The 16,118-nt window shown below is 46.4% G+C and overlaps 1 protein-coding gene across 17 annotated transcripts in view; it reads left to right on the top strand.

Annotated features, from left to right (window-relative positions):
* The window catches only part of ADGRB1 (adhesion G protein-coupled receptor B1), a 214,659-nt gene that overhangs the window by 41,541 nt on the left and 157,000 nt on the right, over window positions 1-16,118 (top strand). For 15 of the 17 annotated variants that reach the window (XM_074577952.1, XM_074577966.1, XM_074577950.1 and 12 more), the window contains exons 2-3: window positions 3,128-3,286; window positions 12,876-12,983. The exons of 1 other annotated variant lie outside the window; for it this stretch is intronic. In XM_074577952.1, the coding sequence (XP_074434053.1) occupies window positions 3,128-3,286; window positions 12,876-12,983 (267 nt within the window). The remainder of the gene's footprint in view (window positions 1-3,127; window positions 3,287-12,875; window positions 12,984-16,118) is intronic. One more of the 17 variants, XM_074577960.1, reaches the window with a different exon arrangement.

A 16,118-nucleotide genomic window follows, 5' to 3' on the forward strand; every position in this document is an offset into this window, starting at 1 on the left:
TTCCCCCTCAAAGATGGGATGGGTATAACTTCATATAACAGACCCTTAACCGCTTGTTTACAGCACCACTAAAAAAGACAAATCACTTGAACCAGTGAATGACTAGACCCAGGAAAAGAAGAGAGATTTCAAAAGGTTTATCCGACAGCCAATAAACAGCATAAATAACCTGCAGTATTTCATTTGTCAGGACCATGGGACAACCTGATGATAAAAAAGGACTACTCCATAAAGTGGGGAATACCTTTGTCTTGGCTATAAATGCCTATGTTGATTTAATAAGTGTTCTGGTACTTCTCTAGCTTCTCTTTAGTACTCACAAATGGGATGGAAACTGAGGAATAAGGAGAGGAAGGAAGATATCTGTGCTCGACCTCATAAAGAGATCTCATTCCAGTTAAGGGTTTGAGATCATAATGGTTTTTATCTTATGTCGACTCTTTCTCCTGTTGCTGAGGACAAGCAGAGTAAGAAGTCAAAGACTGGAACCTACACTATCTCCCACTCTTTCCTGTAGTGACACCAGGCAGAAATATGTATATTTCTATATATTTTTAGGGGTTTAATATCATCACAATAGGTTACATACTGAAATGCTGACTTGTTTGAATTACCTGTCATCAAACTGGGAACACCATGACAGGCAATCAGTTTGGGTAATCGGTCTGTGTTTTGCTTACAAACACAGTATAAAATGACCTTTTAAAACACTGGAGCAGTTACGTATTTTGACTCAAAAAGCAGCTGAAGCAAATAAATGACAAGCCTAGCCAAGGCTTGTGTGGAGCTGCTTTCTGCCTTCCCCAGCCCCGCTCCTAATCTGCAAGGGAGTGAGAGTCTTTACTCTCATCCTCATTTAAGGATGAGGACTCATGTCCTCATTTAAGGACATCCTTAAAAAGGCAAGCAAAGGGCAAGCAAAGAGTTGATTACATCCTAAATGTGGCTGGCTACAGATATGGTATCGATCAGGTAAAGCAAGGCAACAGGATACCTACTATTATGACAATGGCCTCTCTTGCAACTGAAACACAACCTGTCTCCTGTCAGGAAATGGGAGAGACAAGCCTGTTTCCCTGGGCTGTTTAGAAAAGGAACCAGCAGAGAAAGTGACTTTCAAGGGAAAGACAGTCTTCTTCAAGGTTAAATATTTATTGTGTGCAAATAACAACTCCATCTTCCACATTGCTGCCAGGATCTCTGGGCACCTTGCTGGCAGGTTCACTAGCCTGCATTTCCATCCTGCTCTCTTTTCAAGTGTTATTCTCATTATTAAGTATCTAAGCAGCTTCCACTGCATTCAGCGGTGTGAGTGTTGCTGAGCATGTTTTATTTTCACTCTGTCTTGGGAGACAAGATAAAGCACAGCTACGCTGGTGGTAGTAGAGTATGAACTTTGAGCTTTATTCTGTGGAGGTGGATGAGTATCTGCCCATCCCTTTGTAAGGGGGTGCTGGTAATGGCCATATATTCTCACATGGTACCTAACTGGGCTGTTGAGGACCTTTGTTTTTCCAGACATGGCTGGTGTCCTGCCTAGGATGTGCAGGGAGCAGTGGAACCCACAGCTCAGAGGACAGCTGTGATCTCCATTGCCAGATAAATAGCAATACAGGGAGGCTGCATCAGCTGAAATGGATCATTTGCATCTCTGAAATCGCTGACTCTTGGTGAGGAAAAGAAAATAAGGGTTGTTTTATTTTTAATTTACAAAGCAGCATTTGTCTTTCTCCCAGTGATTCCTCTCTTTAAAACACTGTATCTTTAGCTCATTATCTTTATCTGAGCCTGAGCATGGCGCATTGCTGAATTTCTTGGACCTGAAGCATCTCCAAGGGTAACTTTGGGTAATGAGAGAATGCACAGCAGGAAAAGCATCCATCTGAAAGTGGTAACCTCTGGGATGAAGGGCCACCTCTTCTCCTTCCCATGAGGTGGGCAAACGATAGGCAGGTGGGCAAAGTGGTCACCAGCTGTTAGAAGCAGGGACCTATTACAGAGCAGATTTTAGCTTGCTGCATATGGCCAATGAGGAGTGAACTGACCACTGAGAGATGTGACAGCTTATCCATCACTTGAAGAGCCTGCAGGATCCTTTGCTGTCTTTTTACAACACAAACCCAAGCCTTGCTGGGCTCCCTGCAGGCGCCCTGCTGCAAGGCTTTGGCCAGTGTGTGGCAAGCCAGCTCGAGATGGCCTTCATGGTCCATCCTGACATCATTTATGGACATCCCACCAGGGCCAGTTGTTCTTGGCAGCAAGCTGGAAAGATGTGGGGTGGAGAAGACTGCAGAGGCTCAACATTTCCCTTCTGCAAGTGGGAGGATCATTCCTGCAGCAAGGGATTTGCTGGATCCATCAGCTTGCAGGGCTGTAGCTAGTGGTACAAGGGGGAAAGCTGTGTGTTGCTGACACCAACACTGAGCATGGCTGGGAAGGAAAGCCAAAAAGCACCTTCATCTTATGATGCTCACAGATTGCTCTCTATGGGTGCTGCAAGGGTGCTGGAGGGGAACATCTTTCCCCCACCAAAGCTGTCCTTGAAAGTGATGCCTCTCTCTTGCTGGTGGAATCTGCAGTGTGGGGAAAAGGAGTGTCCTTTTGGGGTGTGTGGGTGCTAGGACCCCTACTCCTTTCCAGCTTCCTTGTGTTGTCTCCACAAAGGCACAGGTATTTGTGTGGGGGAAGAGGGAGGAGAGACAACCTCACTGATGCTGGATGTATATCTCAAAGTGCTTTTTGCAAATGCCTTCTGGGGTTAGGAAACAACAGGCTGCAAAATGGGCACAGGGTCTTCTCAGAGGAGAGGGCTTCTTTGCTGCAGCAAGAACAGGAAGAGCTGAACTAGTTAGAAATGAGGCAGGGTTTCCAGGAAGGTAAAGTCCCTGTTTAGAGATAGGAAACAGGTGAAGAAAAGTCAATGAAAAGACAATGCTTCTCCCTTCCTTTCCTGTTTCTTGACTTTCTGGGCTACTCTGTGGTGTTTAGTCCTACCAAATTCAAAGATATCCCAGTTCTGGGTCTTGGCAGTGGGTACATTTTAGGGTCTACCGGGTCAGCATTGCCTTGGCTTCCTGGGTGCTGGGCTCTCACTGAAGCTGACGGGGCTTTTCTGGATTTCGTCCAGGTGGTTGGAACCCATGGTCGGCTTGGGGTGACTGCACCAAGGACTGCGGGGGAGGCCTGCAGACCCGCATGCGCACCTGCAAACCCCTTCCCAATGAAGGTCTTGTCTGCGAGGGAGTCCTGGAGGAAGGACGGCTGTGCAATAGGAAGGCGTGCAATAGTAAGTGGAGGCATGTTCCCTTGCACGTGTGCGAGCGGGTCGCTCTTCTTGGGAAGATCCCGACCTCATCACCATAAATAATGGAGGATGCTCTAGAGACACGGTGAAACTGCCGAAGGTCTGTGTCAGAGCAGCAACCTCATGGGTGCATGAGACTTTGGCTGTGCATGGCTCTGCCCTTCCTTGCCTGTCTTGCAGTCACGCATGCACACTCTAACACACATCTTCCAACGCACACACACCTGCAGATCTATCCCTTTACCCCATGGAATAGGGGTTAATATATAGGAATCTATAAGCAGTATTCATATGCTGGTGATAAATCCGCCACCAGTGGCAAAATGTACACCCTTAAAGGTATTTCTTCGATAGTTGGGACCTCTATCAAAAATAAATAAAGCATGCAGCTAAGAGAGATGTTAACCTTTTTGGTTTGGTTCACCTTCCCAGTCAAGAGAATTGTTGCTGTCCCTTTCTTTTACAAAATGAAGCCTACAGCGTTAAGATGTGGAGAAAGATTTGGCTGATAGACAAAACACAGGGCTTGAGCAAGGCAAAGTCTTTGGCAGATGGTCCACTCTCTTCCTGTAATGCAGGCTCTCTCCAGGTCTTCTTCTCCAGAGGGCAGAGGACAAATTGCCAACGCCAGTCAATAGGGAGATATTGATGGGTGGAGCTGGTGACCTGCAGCACTTTCATCCCAAGTGCTTCTTTTGCATTAGCTGAGTGGAGAGGGGGATGAAGAGAAAAAACAAACAACAGCAGAAGCAGCTCAGCCCAGCAAATGCAAGCAAATGGCTGATTATAATTATTCCCTTCTTTTTATTTCAAATTCATAGTAGAGAATGTTTGAATAACTCCTCTGACTAGTTAAATAACTAGGGAAAGTTCAGCTGCCTTCAAAGGCAGGGAAGTATCTCCTGATAAAGGGGAAGTTCAAATAAAGGGACATAAATATATTCGTCTAATAAGAACTAAAATGATTTCATGCATTTTTTACCACTTCCATAAATTTAAATCATGTTGCAATTAGGCTTTTTTTTTTTTTTTTTTTTTTAATGAAACCTTCTAGTATATTCAATTTCATCTCCTTGACTCACAGTTGCTAATTCTCCACTGAGGTTTGCCAACACTAGGGAAATGTAATTTGTGTCCCCCACACTTACTGATGACTTTGGAGTCACAATGCAAGTGCAACTTGGGGCAGTGAGGGTAAGAGTGCATCCATCTGTGGGCCCGGATCTGGAACCTGGACCTGAAAGGAGGTCCAGCTGTGGGACTTGAGTGTGCCTGAATGGAGCTGTAGGAAGAGCCACAACGGTGTTGGTGGATAATTCTGTGAAGGAGAAGAAGGTGGAGATGTCACTGTGGGTGGATAGAGAGGGCTCTGCAGGTGTGGCCATTCTTTGAACATGGGTCTACATGAGACAACAGGCAAAGAAACTCTTTAGAGTGCTCTTCCTGTGCTGGAGAGAAAAGACAGTGGGCAACCCACCCAGCTTCAAGACCCCAGCTCCCCAAACTGTCTTTGCAGGACTTCCATCCCCATTCCTAATAATCTTTAAAGACCTCCATGGGACCTATTCAATTCCTTCACATCCTTTTTGAACTGGGAGTTCCCAGACTGGACACAGTTTTCCAGGTCCAGCCTCACCAGCACTAAGCAAGGGGCATAACACCTTCCCTTGATCTGCCCCAGGGGCAAAACTTTGCTCTTCTTCATGATAGATCTCTTGAGGTGGCTGTGGCAAAGAGGGATGAAGTAGGATGGTGGGCAGCCATGGAGCCTGGAAGTCTGGATTGGGTTTCCAGCTCCACTTGTTGCGCAGAGCGCAGCAGTAAAGGATGAATCACTATGTATTCACTATTTACTCACTCATCTTTTCCACAACACAAAGCCTATCCTGAGTGCAGAAAAGCCTGATTGTGCCCAGGAAGGGCTATGATTCAGTAAATTATTTCGCTTATCTTCCTGTCCTCTTTCCATTAGATACCCAGTCAACTCCTGCTCCTAATTGCACTGTGGTTAGTTCAGCTGAGCTTATTTAGGAAGAAAGGATCCTGAGTGAAGTGGAAGGCCCTAGTTTGGAAAGAGAGTATACCCATGGAGTGGGGCAGCACAAATTGATTTATCCCTTTGAAATAAATAAGTTAATTCTGATTAATTTTCCCGAGGGCCTCTTAGCAGACAAACTGCTGAGCCCCGTTGTGATGCATTCACGCTGGCAAGCTGGAAAGCATTTGAGAGAAGATATGAACAATTAATCTTTTAAGACTTTTTCATGCACATCTTGGGGTCTGTGTCCTACCTCAAGATAAACCTGTAGCTCTTCATATCTACCAAAGCTGTGCATCTGGCTCTGAACTGGCTCCTCAGTGAATCTGTCCCTTGTTGCCTTTGCAGCCATGCAAAGGTTCATGCAAGAGAGGTGCACTTTTGAGACAGAAAGGGTTTTTAAATTTTTTGCACATATCATTTCCTTCTGTTTACTGTGATCTGTAGCAAAATCTGATAGGATTGAAAGGTAGAATATAAATCCTTCTGTTTTAAATGTGTCACTGTTATTCTTTTATTGACTTTTGCCCATAGATTTGTTAGAGATGAATAGGATATTCATTCTTCCGCTTGAACGGTTATTTTCCTAATCGTTCCTTATACACTGCAGTTAAATAGATTCTTTTTTTTTTTTAAAATTAAAAGAAAAAGAAGAAAAGAAGAAATAGACAGAAGAACATCTTTGTCTTGAATTGTGCAGCATTTCAGTAGCTTGTAATAATACCTGACTAGCTCTCCAAGTATAGTGGAGTAGCTGAAACCTTAATTTTCTTGTAGAAAACAAACGGGAAAAAATACTCTTTTCCTTGACCAAAGGGCCTTCTATAATCCTGATAAAAGAGCAAAACAAAACCGGGTTGAGCGCTCTGATGTTTTCCTCTTTGCTGTGGGAGTAAATTGAAACATGTCCAAGGAAACTAATACCAACACTGAAAAGTAAAGTCAGTTGCTGGCCAAGTAAGTTAGGTTAGAATAACACAGAAATCACAACCACCTTCAAAACAAGGGTAAGCCCATCTCTTTTCTTCAGCTTTTCCTTCCTTGCTTCTGCCAAAGTGGCTTGTAAGCTGATTAGCAGGACTGTTTTAGCTGTTTATTTGGATATCCAGCAGCAGTGAGAGTTTTTAGTCTGATACCACATCTGGGACATGTTCTCCTTGGTAAAAATTTTGGGTGCTGCCACTCAGCTCCCTGGAGCTGCTGAGATGAACTTTTGTGGAGGATCTGTGAGGGCTTCATTTGTTGTTTTATTTTGCCTGGCCATGGCAAACGCATTAGAAGGATCTAACCTTTCTTGTCATGCAGCTCCTCTCCTAGGTGGACATTCTCCAGGTCCTGCCATCTTTCCTCTTCCAAAGTGGACCTTCAGCAGGTCTCAGTATGCAGCAGTGGGGATGATGGCTCTCAGGCTTTGCAAGAGGTGTGACTTCTGGCAGCTTGGTCACTGAAATATAGGTATAGCCATGTGGGTCCCAGAGCTGATCCTGAACATGTCTGGAGGCTACAGTGTTGTTTCAAATCACTGCACAGGGGCGGCTGAAGGACTCCACAGGTGCCACTTGTATGTGGGCTTTATGTTTTTCTACTTGCTTGGACCACCATATCTGCTGTTTCATGTAATGGCATCTCTCACTTGATGATTTTCATCTGGCTTAATTTCCCCAGGAATACCTACCCAAGCCCAACAGCAAGTGAGTCAGGTAAGTTATATCCATGGGCAAAACCCAAAGCTGTAAAACACTGAAGAAAACCTGTAATGAATGCCCATCCCAAACTGGAAAGGAAACTTTGTCTGGTACCAGCAGCTTGGCTTAGACAGAGCCTTTTTTCATGGCAGCTGTTCAGCTCGAGAGACATAATCTGAAGGACAACATTCAGTGTTTGTTGTAACTCTGATTTTTCCTTGCTAGAGGCAAAGGACCCATTGATATCCTCCTCTCCTTCACAGACAGGGGAGATTTCCTCCATCTGTTGGATTTGGCCAGGAGCTGCTGTTTTGCAGAGGGAGAAAATAAAAGCCAACCCAAGTGTGGTGGCAAGTGCTTGCAGAGAAGCTCTCCAGGTCCACCCTCTTTGGATGGACGGGGACACCCATTGTGCTCTGGTAGCTCCTCTTGGCTGCTTGGTGCTAAAAGATGTAGTTGCTTACAACCTGGCATGGCAAGAGTCGTGGTGGGGAGCCTGGATGAGCAACATGGCAGGACAACATCCAAAGCAGAGGAGGGATGTCACAGGCCTGACCCTGGCACTGGAATTCAACAGTGGCAGAGAAATGCAAGAACAAACAGAGACATAGGTGGCCTGCATTTATTCCTGGGGAATGAAACTTGGCAGAGAAGCCAGCTGAAATCCTGCCATTCCATCTGGCAGAGGCAATGCAAAAGCATCTCTGACATTTATGAATATGCAGATTGGGCAGATACATCTCTCCCATGGCTGGGAAAGGGGTGGCTGCATCCTGCCCTCAGGTGTAGAAGTGTGACACCAGTCCATGCTGGGTTTCCAGCATCAAGCCGGTCCAGGATCTAGCCCTTCAGCTGTGTAACTGTTAACGGTGTGAAGAAACACATGTTCCACATGATATTCAAAAGACTGAACCTCAGTCTCATTCTCTGCTGCCCCTGGTTTTCATCAAAAATAGCCTTTTTGCTGCAACCACCAGGCTGAAATATCCTGCGCATGTGTGAGAGCATCTTCATTCCCTGGGCTGGAATTCACTGCAAGCTGAAAGAGCACCTTGTCCTGTAGGTACCTGCTGCTGCCTCTAGAAACTTCACCCAGTCCCCCCTTTTAATGGTGCTTCAGACCTTTCATATCTGAGAGTCATGTATCTCACCCAGTGACATTTTCACAAGTCTCAGATGTTCAAACCAAAATGGTTTGGGCCATTTCCTAAAGTGGTGAAATTGCCACATATCCAAGTGGCCTCCAGAATGACCCTCTTCTACATCCACTGAGATCTTGGTTGTTAGGGGTTGTTAGAGATTCTGCCCTCCTCACTTTTACTCCTTTAGCAGTTGCTAGATGCCCCTAGAACTCCATCACCAACACCTTCTCCTTTGGTTTTATTACACAGATACATTTACCCTATTTCAAGGGTTTTTTTGATCATCCCTTTCCACTCTTTCCTCTGGTCCACCTTTTCATTCCTACCACCCCAATTTGCCTGAACAATTTTAATGATACTGCTATTTTCTTTTCCCCTTCTGTTTGGGGGATGAGTATAGATGAAAGAGTGTACAGCTCTGGTGAGACATGCTTGAACATTAAAACCTTCTCCCACACCACTGTAAAGTCTCTGCATTCATTTTTTTCCCCTTGATTGTGTTGCAAGGTGCTGTCTGACACATTACGTGTTCTTATTGGAAGTGTTGGTCACCTGCTGCTTCTTCCCACTACTGCCGGCATCATAGAATCATAGAACCATAGAACCTTCATAGTTGGAAAGGACCTTTGAGATCATTGACTCCCAACCATACACACACACAAAAAACAACAAACCCCTACAATATCTGCCACTAGAGCATGCCCTGAAGTGCCACATCTAGACGTTTCTTAAATATCTCTAGGGATGGTGACTCAACCACCTCCCTGGGCAGGCTGTTCCAATGCCTGACCACTCGTTCAGTAAAGAAATTCTTCCTAATATCTAATCTAAACCTCCCCTGCTGCAGCTTCAGACCATTTCCTCTGGTCCTGTCATTATTCACCTGGGAGAAGAGGCCAACACCCACCTCTCTCCAACCTCCTTTCAGGGAGTTGTAGAGGGCAATGAGGTCTCCCCTCAGCCTCCTCTTCTCCAAGCTAAACATGCCCAGCTCCCTCAGCCTCTCCTCATATGCCCTCGTCTCCAGACCCCTCACCAACCTGGTAGCTCTCCTCTGGACACGCTCCAGCGCTTCAATGTCCCTCTTGTACAGAGGGGCCCAGACCTGAACACAGTACTCGAGGTGAGGCCTCACCAGTGCCGAGTACAGAGGCACAATCACTTCCCTGCTCCTGCTGGCCACACTATTCCTCATACAAGCCAGAATGTCTGTTGTCCTTCTTGGCCACCTGGGCACACTACTGGCTCATGTTAAGCTGGCCGTCCACCAGCACCCCCAGGTCCTTTTCTGCTGGGCAGCTTTCCAACCACTCTTCCCCAAGCCTGTAGCGTTGCTTGGGGTTGCTGTGACCAAAATGCAGGACCCGGCACTTGGCCTTATTAAACCTCATACAGTTGGCCTTGGCCCATCGATCCAGCCTGTCCAGGTCCCTCTGGAGAGCCTTCCTACCCTCAAGCAGATCAACACTCCCACCTAGTTTGGTGTCATCTGCAAACTTACTGAGGGTGCACTCAATCCCCTCATCCAGATCACTGATAAAGATATTAAAGAAAACCAGCCCCAAAACTGAGCCCTGAGGGACACCACTGGTGACCGGCCACCAAGAGGATTTCACCCCATTAATCACAACTCTCTGGGCATGGCCATCCAGCCAGTTTTTAACCCGGTGAAGAGTACACTTGTCTATGCCATGATTCGCCAGCTTCTCGAGGAGAATGCTGTGGGGGACGGTGTCAAAGGCCTTCCAAAGTCCAGATAGACAATGTCCACAGCCTTCCCGGCGTCCAGAAGGTGGGTCACGTGGTCATAGAAAAAGATCAGGTTGGTTAAACAGGACCTCCCTTTCCTAAATATTTGCAAGATCATCCTCCCCATCCACATCTGAGCTACGTTCTTCCAAAATCTCATATGCTTGCCTTTGCTTGCAATTTAAATGTCTCTGTGTTTCAACCATAATCGGCACTATTTCTCTAGCCTTCCTGATAACTTCTCTGAGGTGCTGGGTATTTCAAAAATGTGCCATCATCACAGCATTTATACAGCAGAGATGTAAATCAAGTCTAGGTCTTCCTTTGATCCTGGCACCATTCGTCTCCACTGATCCTGCTGTGGGAAGTGGGCTGCTGAAATCTCTCCAGTTCCCTACTGTTTTTATTTTGTGGCCTCCACCCCATAAAGTTCAGGTGCATAAAAACCACAGCAAAGCATCGCTTGTACCAACTTTGCCTTGTGCATGAAGGACCTGGCTTCCCCCTGCTTTGTCCAGAATCACAGTAGGTTTTTGCATATATTCAAGGCAACTCTCCAGGTTAAATCTAAGCCATGCTCCATGTTAAATGGAGATAGATCTGCTTCTCTGCAACACTTTTTCCAAAGGAGAGGCAGCCTTTTGCTGCAATGGAGCAATGCCAGCATAAGTCTGGAGGCAGTCTTTGCTGGGGGAGCTTTGGAGCAAGCTGGACAGGTCACACACTCAGCCATTCGACATGATTGCCTTTAATTAGGATGATCAACCACAGCACAAGCTTGTCATATCAGTAATATGGGGCCCAAATAACTGGAGAGCGGAGGTCCAGGATGCCCAGGCTGCATTTAAAACTTTTGTTTTGCTCTTTTATCTTTCCTTCCCTACATCCTGCTTCCTGTCTCTCTGTCCATCCATCCATGCTCGCTGGCTGCTTCTGGGATTGTCACCTTCCTTGCTCTGGGCACCTGACAAAGCCATCCAAGCTCCGCATCTAGCTCTTGCTGCCCAGCCCCTATTTTTCCTCCTAGCCTGAAGAAATCTCTGGGAAGCCTTTGGGATTTACTGCAGATGGAGATTTTGTGTGTTCTTGTGGCATGTATGCTTTCATGAAGAGGACTTAAATCAGAGCAGATGAAAGTGCATGGGTATAGCCAGCAACGGGTGATGGGAATGGAGCAGGGTTTGTGATGTGTCACAGATATCGGACTAAATGAACCTATCCTCTTAGCAAACTCAAGACATTGGATATTGGAAACCTAGTTAGAGGTTAACATTTTTTAAAAATTGAGTCTCACACAGGAAAATCCCCTGACTTTGTAGCTGTTAAGAACATAAGATATGTGCCCTTTCTATTCCAGTAAAGAGCCAGATAAAAACAAGGTGTATGCAAATATCAGGATATTTGTAGTCCTGATGTCTGGCTATTGGTGCCTTTCCCTTGATGATGGAAGATGAGTGACTGCCCCATCCTGTCCCCTCCAGCCAGCACCGTGCAACTAGTTGGTGCTGGGAAAGTTTGGAGGAGTTGGTGTGACCATTTCCTAGATTCCTTAAGTCCTGCGTTTGGGCAAAAGTAATGGGGGATAATACAATTTCAAAAACTAGATGGGCCTCTTCCACAAACCAAGCTGCTGAATATGAAGTCTGTCTCCTGGCAGGCACTGTCTGAATCATTCTTCCCTCCTCTGCTTTCCCTTTTTGGATGGCAATAAAGACTCATGCCACCATACTGAAGCTTCATTAACCTTTATTAATTTTCTCAGGGTTCCGGGATCAAATTTGTCACCATTTCATCTCTTGGCAGTTTGTACTTCTTGAAAAGATATCTGACTGTTTTACCTCCTTGAGGGAAAAGATCCTCTGTCTGGTACTTTGTGTTTGGAAACAAATTGGTTGCCAGATCACAGATTACTTAGACTCAGCCCTGCTCTCTGCTATTCTGCATGACTGAGGTGGAGTCAGCTGAGCTCTCCTGATTTACAGCAGGCAGTACTGGTGGGCGGGATTTGGTTGCTATTGCTTGGTTGTTTCTCTGTTTACTAGGAAGTGCGCATGCCAGGGTTGCAACATGCCCAATAGCAAGTAGAATGGAAATTTTAGTTTTCCTCATAGCAAATTCAGGGCTGATCCACATGAGATGCAAACGCAAAGCTGGCAGAAGTGTGTGTTTGGAAAGAACAGGGGTGTTTGCTGTCCATCAGGAGTTAAATGCCTTTACTTTACAGTGGATGCATTGTTTACCTTCTGATCTCAACATCATGGTCTTCAGTGGGAGATTTTCAGTTAAGACACTATGATTAGGAGCTTTGCTCTTTCACATAAGTTGGAAAGGTGCCCAGCCATAGCTCTGTTGGTACATGTCACTTTGTTGATACCAGACCTTCACCTCTTCTTGTTGTTGTTGGTAGGGTAGAGCATATGAAGGACACATCCTTTTTGAACTATCCCTTTTCACGTGCCCTCACCTGCCTGCTCCACTCAGCATCTTCTGGTTACTCTACAGAGCATTGCTAAGTAGATGTTGGTTGCAAGGCAGAGTTTTCCACCAAAAAATACTGCCCATCATCCCCATAGATCTCAAAACACTGCCAGGGATGGTGGGATTCATTGTCAGCACATCTGAAAAAGCTAAATCCTCCACAAGTACAGCAAAGAGTACAGACACTCTAGAAATTCATTGCAGTTTATTAAAGACCAAGCATAAGGGATCATATTTTGCATGGTCCCAGCTCTCACTGAGAACAAGGGGTTGAACTGCCAGCCAGACTGAGCCTCACAGGTTGGCTCGGTGCTAAAGTCCTGGGGAGTTCTGGTGGCCAGGGGTGCTGGGGTTGGAAAGTAGGTGATCGTGTCAACCGAACATTGCAGGTTGCTGTTGTTTATACGTGTAACCTTTGTAGTGAAAGATCTTGCAGAGTGAACCAAAGTGTATTTACATGACCCATTACCTTGCCATAGCCAATGGACGCTATAATTCCAGAAGCCAATCGCTGAGGTCCACAGATAACAGAAAGCGAGAGGACACTGATGAACTGCAGCACTACGGGTACCCTGCACCTCAAATAGGTAAGCTCTGACCTACCACTACAGCCTCTGGAGCTGGCACACTGCCTAGTCACTGCACTTCCCAGCTGGGCTGGGCTGATTACATTGACTTGCTTTGCTGTTTCAATCACCCAGCTAACCAACTCTTTTCCTCCCAGGTTAGTGTGGGCTTATCCAACAAGTCACACACTAAGCAAACAGTCATCACTCAGTTTGTTCTCACCCCATTACTACAGGGTTTTGTGTTGTTGCCATTAGCCAGAGAAGGCAAAAAGAGTTAGATGCAAAGCCCACACCAGACCATGCTTCTCACACACCTCTTCTCATCACCCTGCCTACTTCTAAGTCACTGCTTTGTCTGAACTATCTAAACAGCCATGGTTCATTAAGCCAAAGCTGACCTTAGTGCGATACAGCCTCTTTGCTGATGGCCGTGTCATGCCTTCCCATTGACTGTAGGAGGAGGTGTGCAGGGTGTGATGGGGAGAGAGCAGGACTGCTTTCCTCTGTCACTGGGTCGTTAGTGCTGTGCAAGGACTTGGATCTCTTAGGTTCTGCAGCAGGACCTTCACCCTGCTGCAATAGGAGGAGAATAATATGTAGTAATATCAGAGAGTGTGATCTGGGTAAATGGGAAGGAATTGAACCTAGATATATGCCAGCTCCAATCTGGAGAGGTTTTGTGCTCTCCCCTCACAGCTGCCTTTCATCACAGGAGCTGAACATGTCATAGGTCTTGGGCAAAGCAAGGTGTGCTGACCCTGGCTACAGGTTAAAATCATTGCCCAGTGACCTTACAAAGAGTTTGTGCTCTAGAAAGGCTTCAGACAGGTGATTCAAAGAGCCAGAGCTGTGAAATAGATTATAAGGGAGAGTGGGTTTTATTCTGGTGTAAATTAGCTATATTCCATCCAACCCAGCAGTGTGCAGCAGCAAACAGCGGACGGAAGGAGCACCATGCTGTGAAGGTTCCAAGGTTGACTGGGCAATGGCTGGGGTTATGGTTTTCAATACAAGGCAGAAGGCAGTCTGAATTTCCTTGCTACCCTCTACTGAATCTGCTCCCTCTGGTGGGAGCAGGTGCGCTGCCTGAAGGATCACTGACAGTTGGCAAAAGGTTGCAGGAGAGGAAGGGCATTTGCACTGCTGTAACCTCTTGAAGCTGAGTTCAATCTCTCACTCACATGTGTCCAAATAGAGGGCAAGAGAAGGCATTTCAAGGCAGGTCCTGTGATGTCCTCTATTGGTCCTGCTCTGCCTTGCCCCAGGTGCTTCCCTGGTGCTTTGTTCCAGCCTGTAGCTCAGCCATCAGGTTTATAGCTTGGCATTTCTTCCTGCCGTGCAGCTGGATGCTGCATCTGGGCTCAGTGACATCTCTATTAACTCCCTGTCGTCATAGCCCTGCTGTAGCATGCCTGACTTGGGCTGTGGAATCCCTGAGTGCAGCATGGGATGGGAGACCCAGCTGGGAAGATGTGTGTCGCCCTGTGGTGAGTTTGCCACACTCCTCCTGCTAAGCCATGAGCAGCAACTGCAACCAGGTTGTTCAAGGAGATGAGGACAGAGGAAATGTAAAGATCAGGCAGAGGATACATCCCAGGAAGGGATTTAGAAGGAGTCTTTAGCTGGGGACACCAAGGCAAAGCCCAAGTCTTCCCTAGACAGTTTGTAGGGGATAAGTCATTTCAAATCCACTCAAGACCTGGAAAAATATGAAATACAAAGAACAGGTATAAGAACGAGGGATGAGGGGATGGTCCTGTGTTGCTGAAGGCTGTAGCTGAAGGCTCCTGCCCATCCTCAACAGCCCTGGTGTCCATGTCCTGTTGGCCCACGGGCTCTGGCACAGGTGTGCTATCAGCTGCAGTGCCACTCGCTGCCCAAGTGTCTCTCCCAGCAATAGCACAAGAGGGAGATCCAGCCCAGCAGGTCCCTGGCACGGGCCTTCCCACCTTAGACCACAGACTGCTTCCAGGAGGTCTTTGCCAGCATCAGAATGTGAGCGAAGAAGTGGTTGCACATGGTGAGATGTCAGATTGACAGGTGATGCAAAAAAAAAAGGGATCCTGGCAGAGGGATGACAGCAATGTGCCGCTCCATTAGTGCTGAGGGAAGAAGTGTCACGGAGAAACTGCAGGCACTGATTGGGACCCTACAGCCAGCTGAGCTCTCTGTAAGGCCAGCGCAGTTATACTCTCAGGGCTGGCCAGGTGCTTGAAAGGATCCTGGATTGCAGTGCTATGTTCCCGTGGAGTGTTGCCCAGCGTGTCTCCTTCTGCAGCACCTGATGGACCCTCTCCAGCTGCAGAGCAGCTGGCTCTGCAGCAAGCTCTGCAGCAAGCCCTGAAAAAGGCCATCTTCCCACTTGAAGTGGGGTTCTTGCCCCTGGGAACTCCTTTGGTACACACCTCTTAATCCCCAAGCTAGCCTGGAGCATCACAGGACTAATCAGAGGTCAATCCTGCAGAGACATCTCTCTACAGGCACCTGTCATGAGGAAGGGCAGTGAATGGCCCCTTGTCCTCTGGGGAATGAAGACCAATTTGGTGGAGGGCATCTCTGGTGGGTCTAGTTATATGACAGTACTGAGTTGTTTTAAGGGGCTTCCAAACATGATGAGCATGGTAGACTCTTGTCCTTATATCAAAAATCAGAGCCAGGATCCACTTCTGGGTTAAATAGTTGGAAGATATTGAATCCAGTAATTTATATTTGTTCCAGTCTGACCCACAGCAGTACAGAAATTCTTCTCATCCACAGTTTTAGTGATGGACAATATTCTGCTTCTCTTGGGTGGTGAATGAGAGACCTTGTCCTGATGCCTCAGATCATCTCAGAACTGGGTCTGTCATGCTTTGAAAATCTGTTGAATTTCTGCAATGTTTGAGACTAGACAGGACATAGTGCCCTAGGTGGAGATATATTGCTTAGTTCAAAATGAGATGAAACCCAAAGGAGTAACCAGCACTTGGAAAAGAATCTATATCATAGATTTTAAAAAAAACCCACAGGTATTAGTGCAATGTGAGAGATGATAATTGAGGAGATTTACCTCTAATCATAGATATTTCTACTGTGAAAGGGCAAAGGCCAAAAATAATAAAGAAGGGGAAAGAGGCAGAAGAGGCTGAATTTGGTTCAAAAATGCCACTCATT

The sequence above is a fragment of the Larus michahellis genome, chromosome 2 (assembly GCF_964199755.1).
Source record: "Larus michahellis chromosome 2, bLarMic1.1, whole genome shotgun sequence".
In the NCBI taxonomy this organism is placed as follows: Eukaryota; Metazoa; Chordata; class Aves; order Charadriiformes; family Laridae; genus Larus; species Larus michahellis.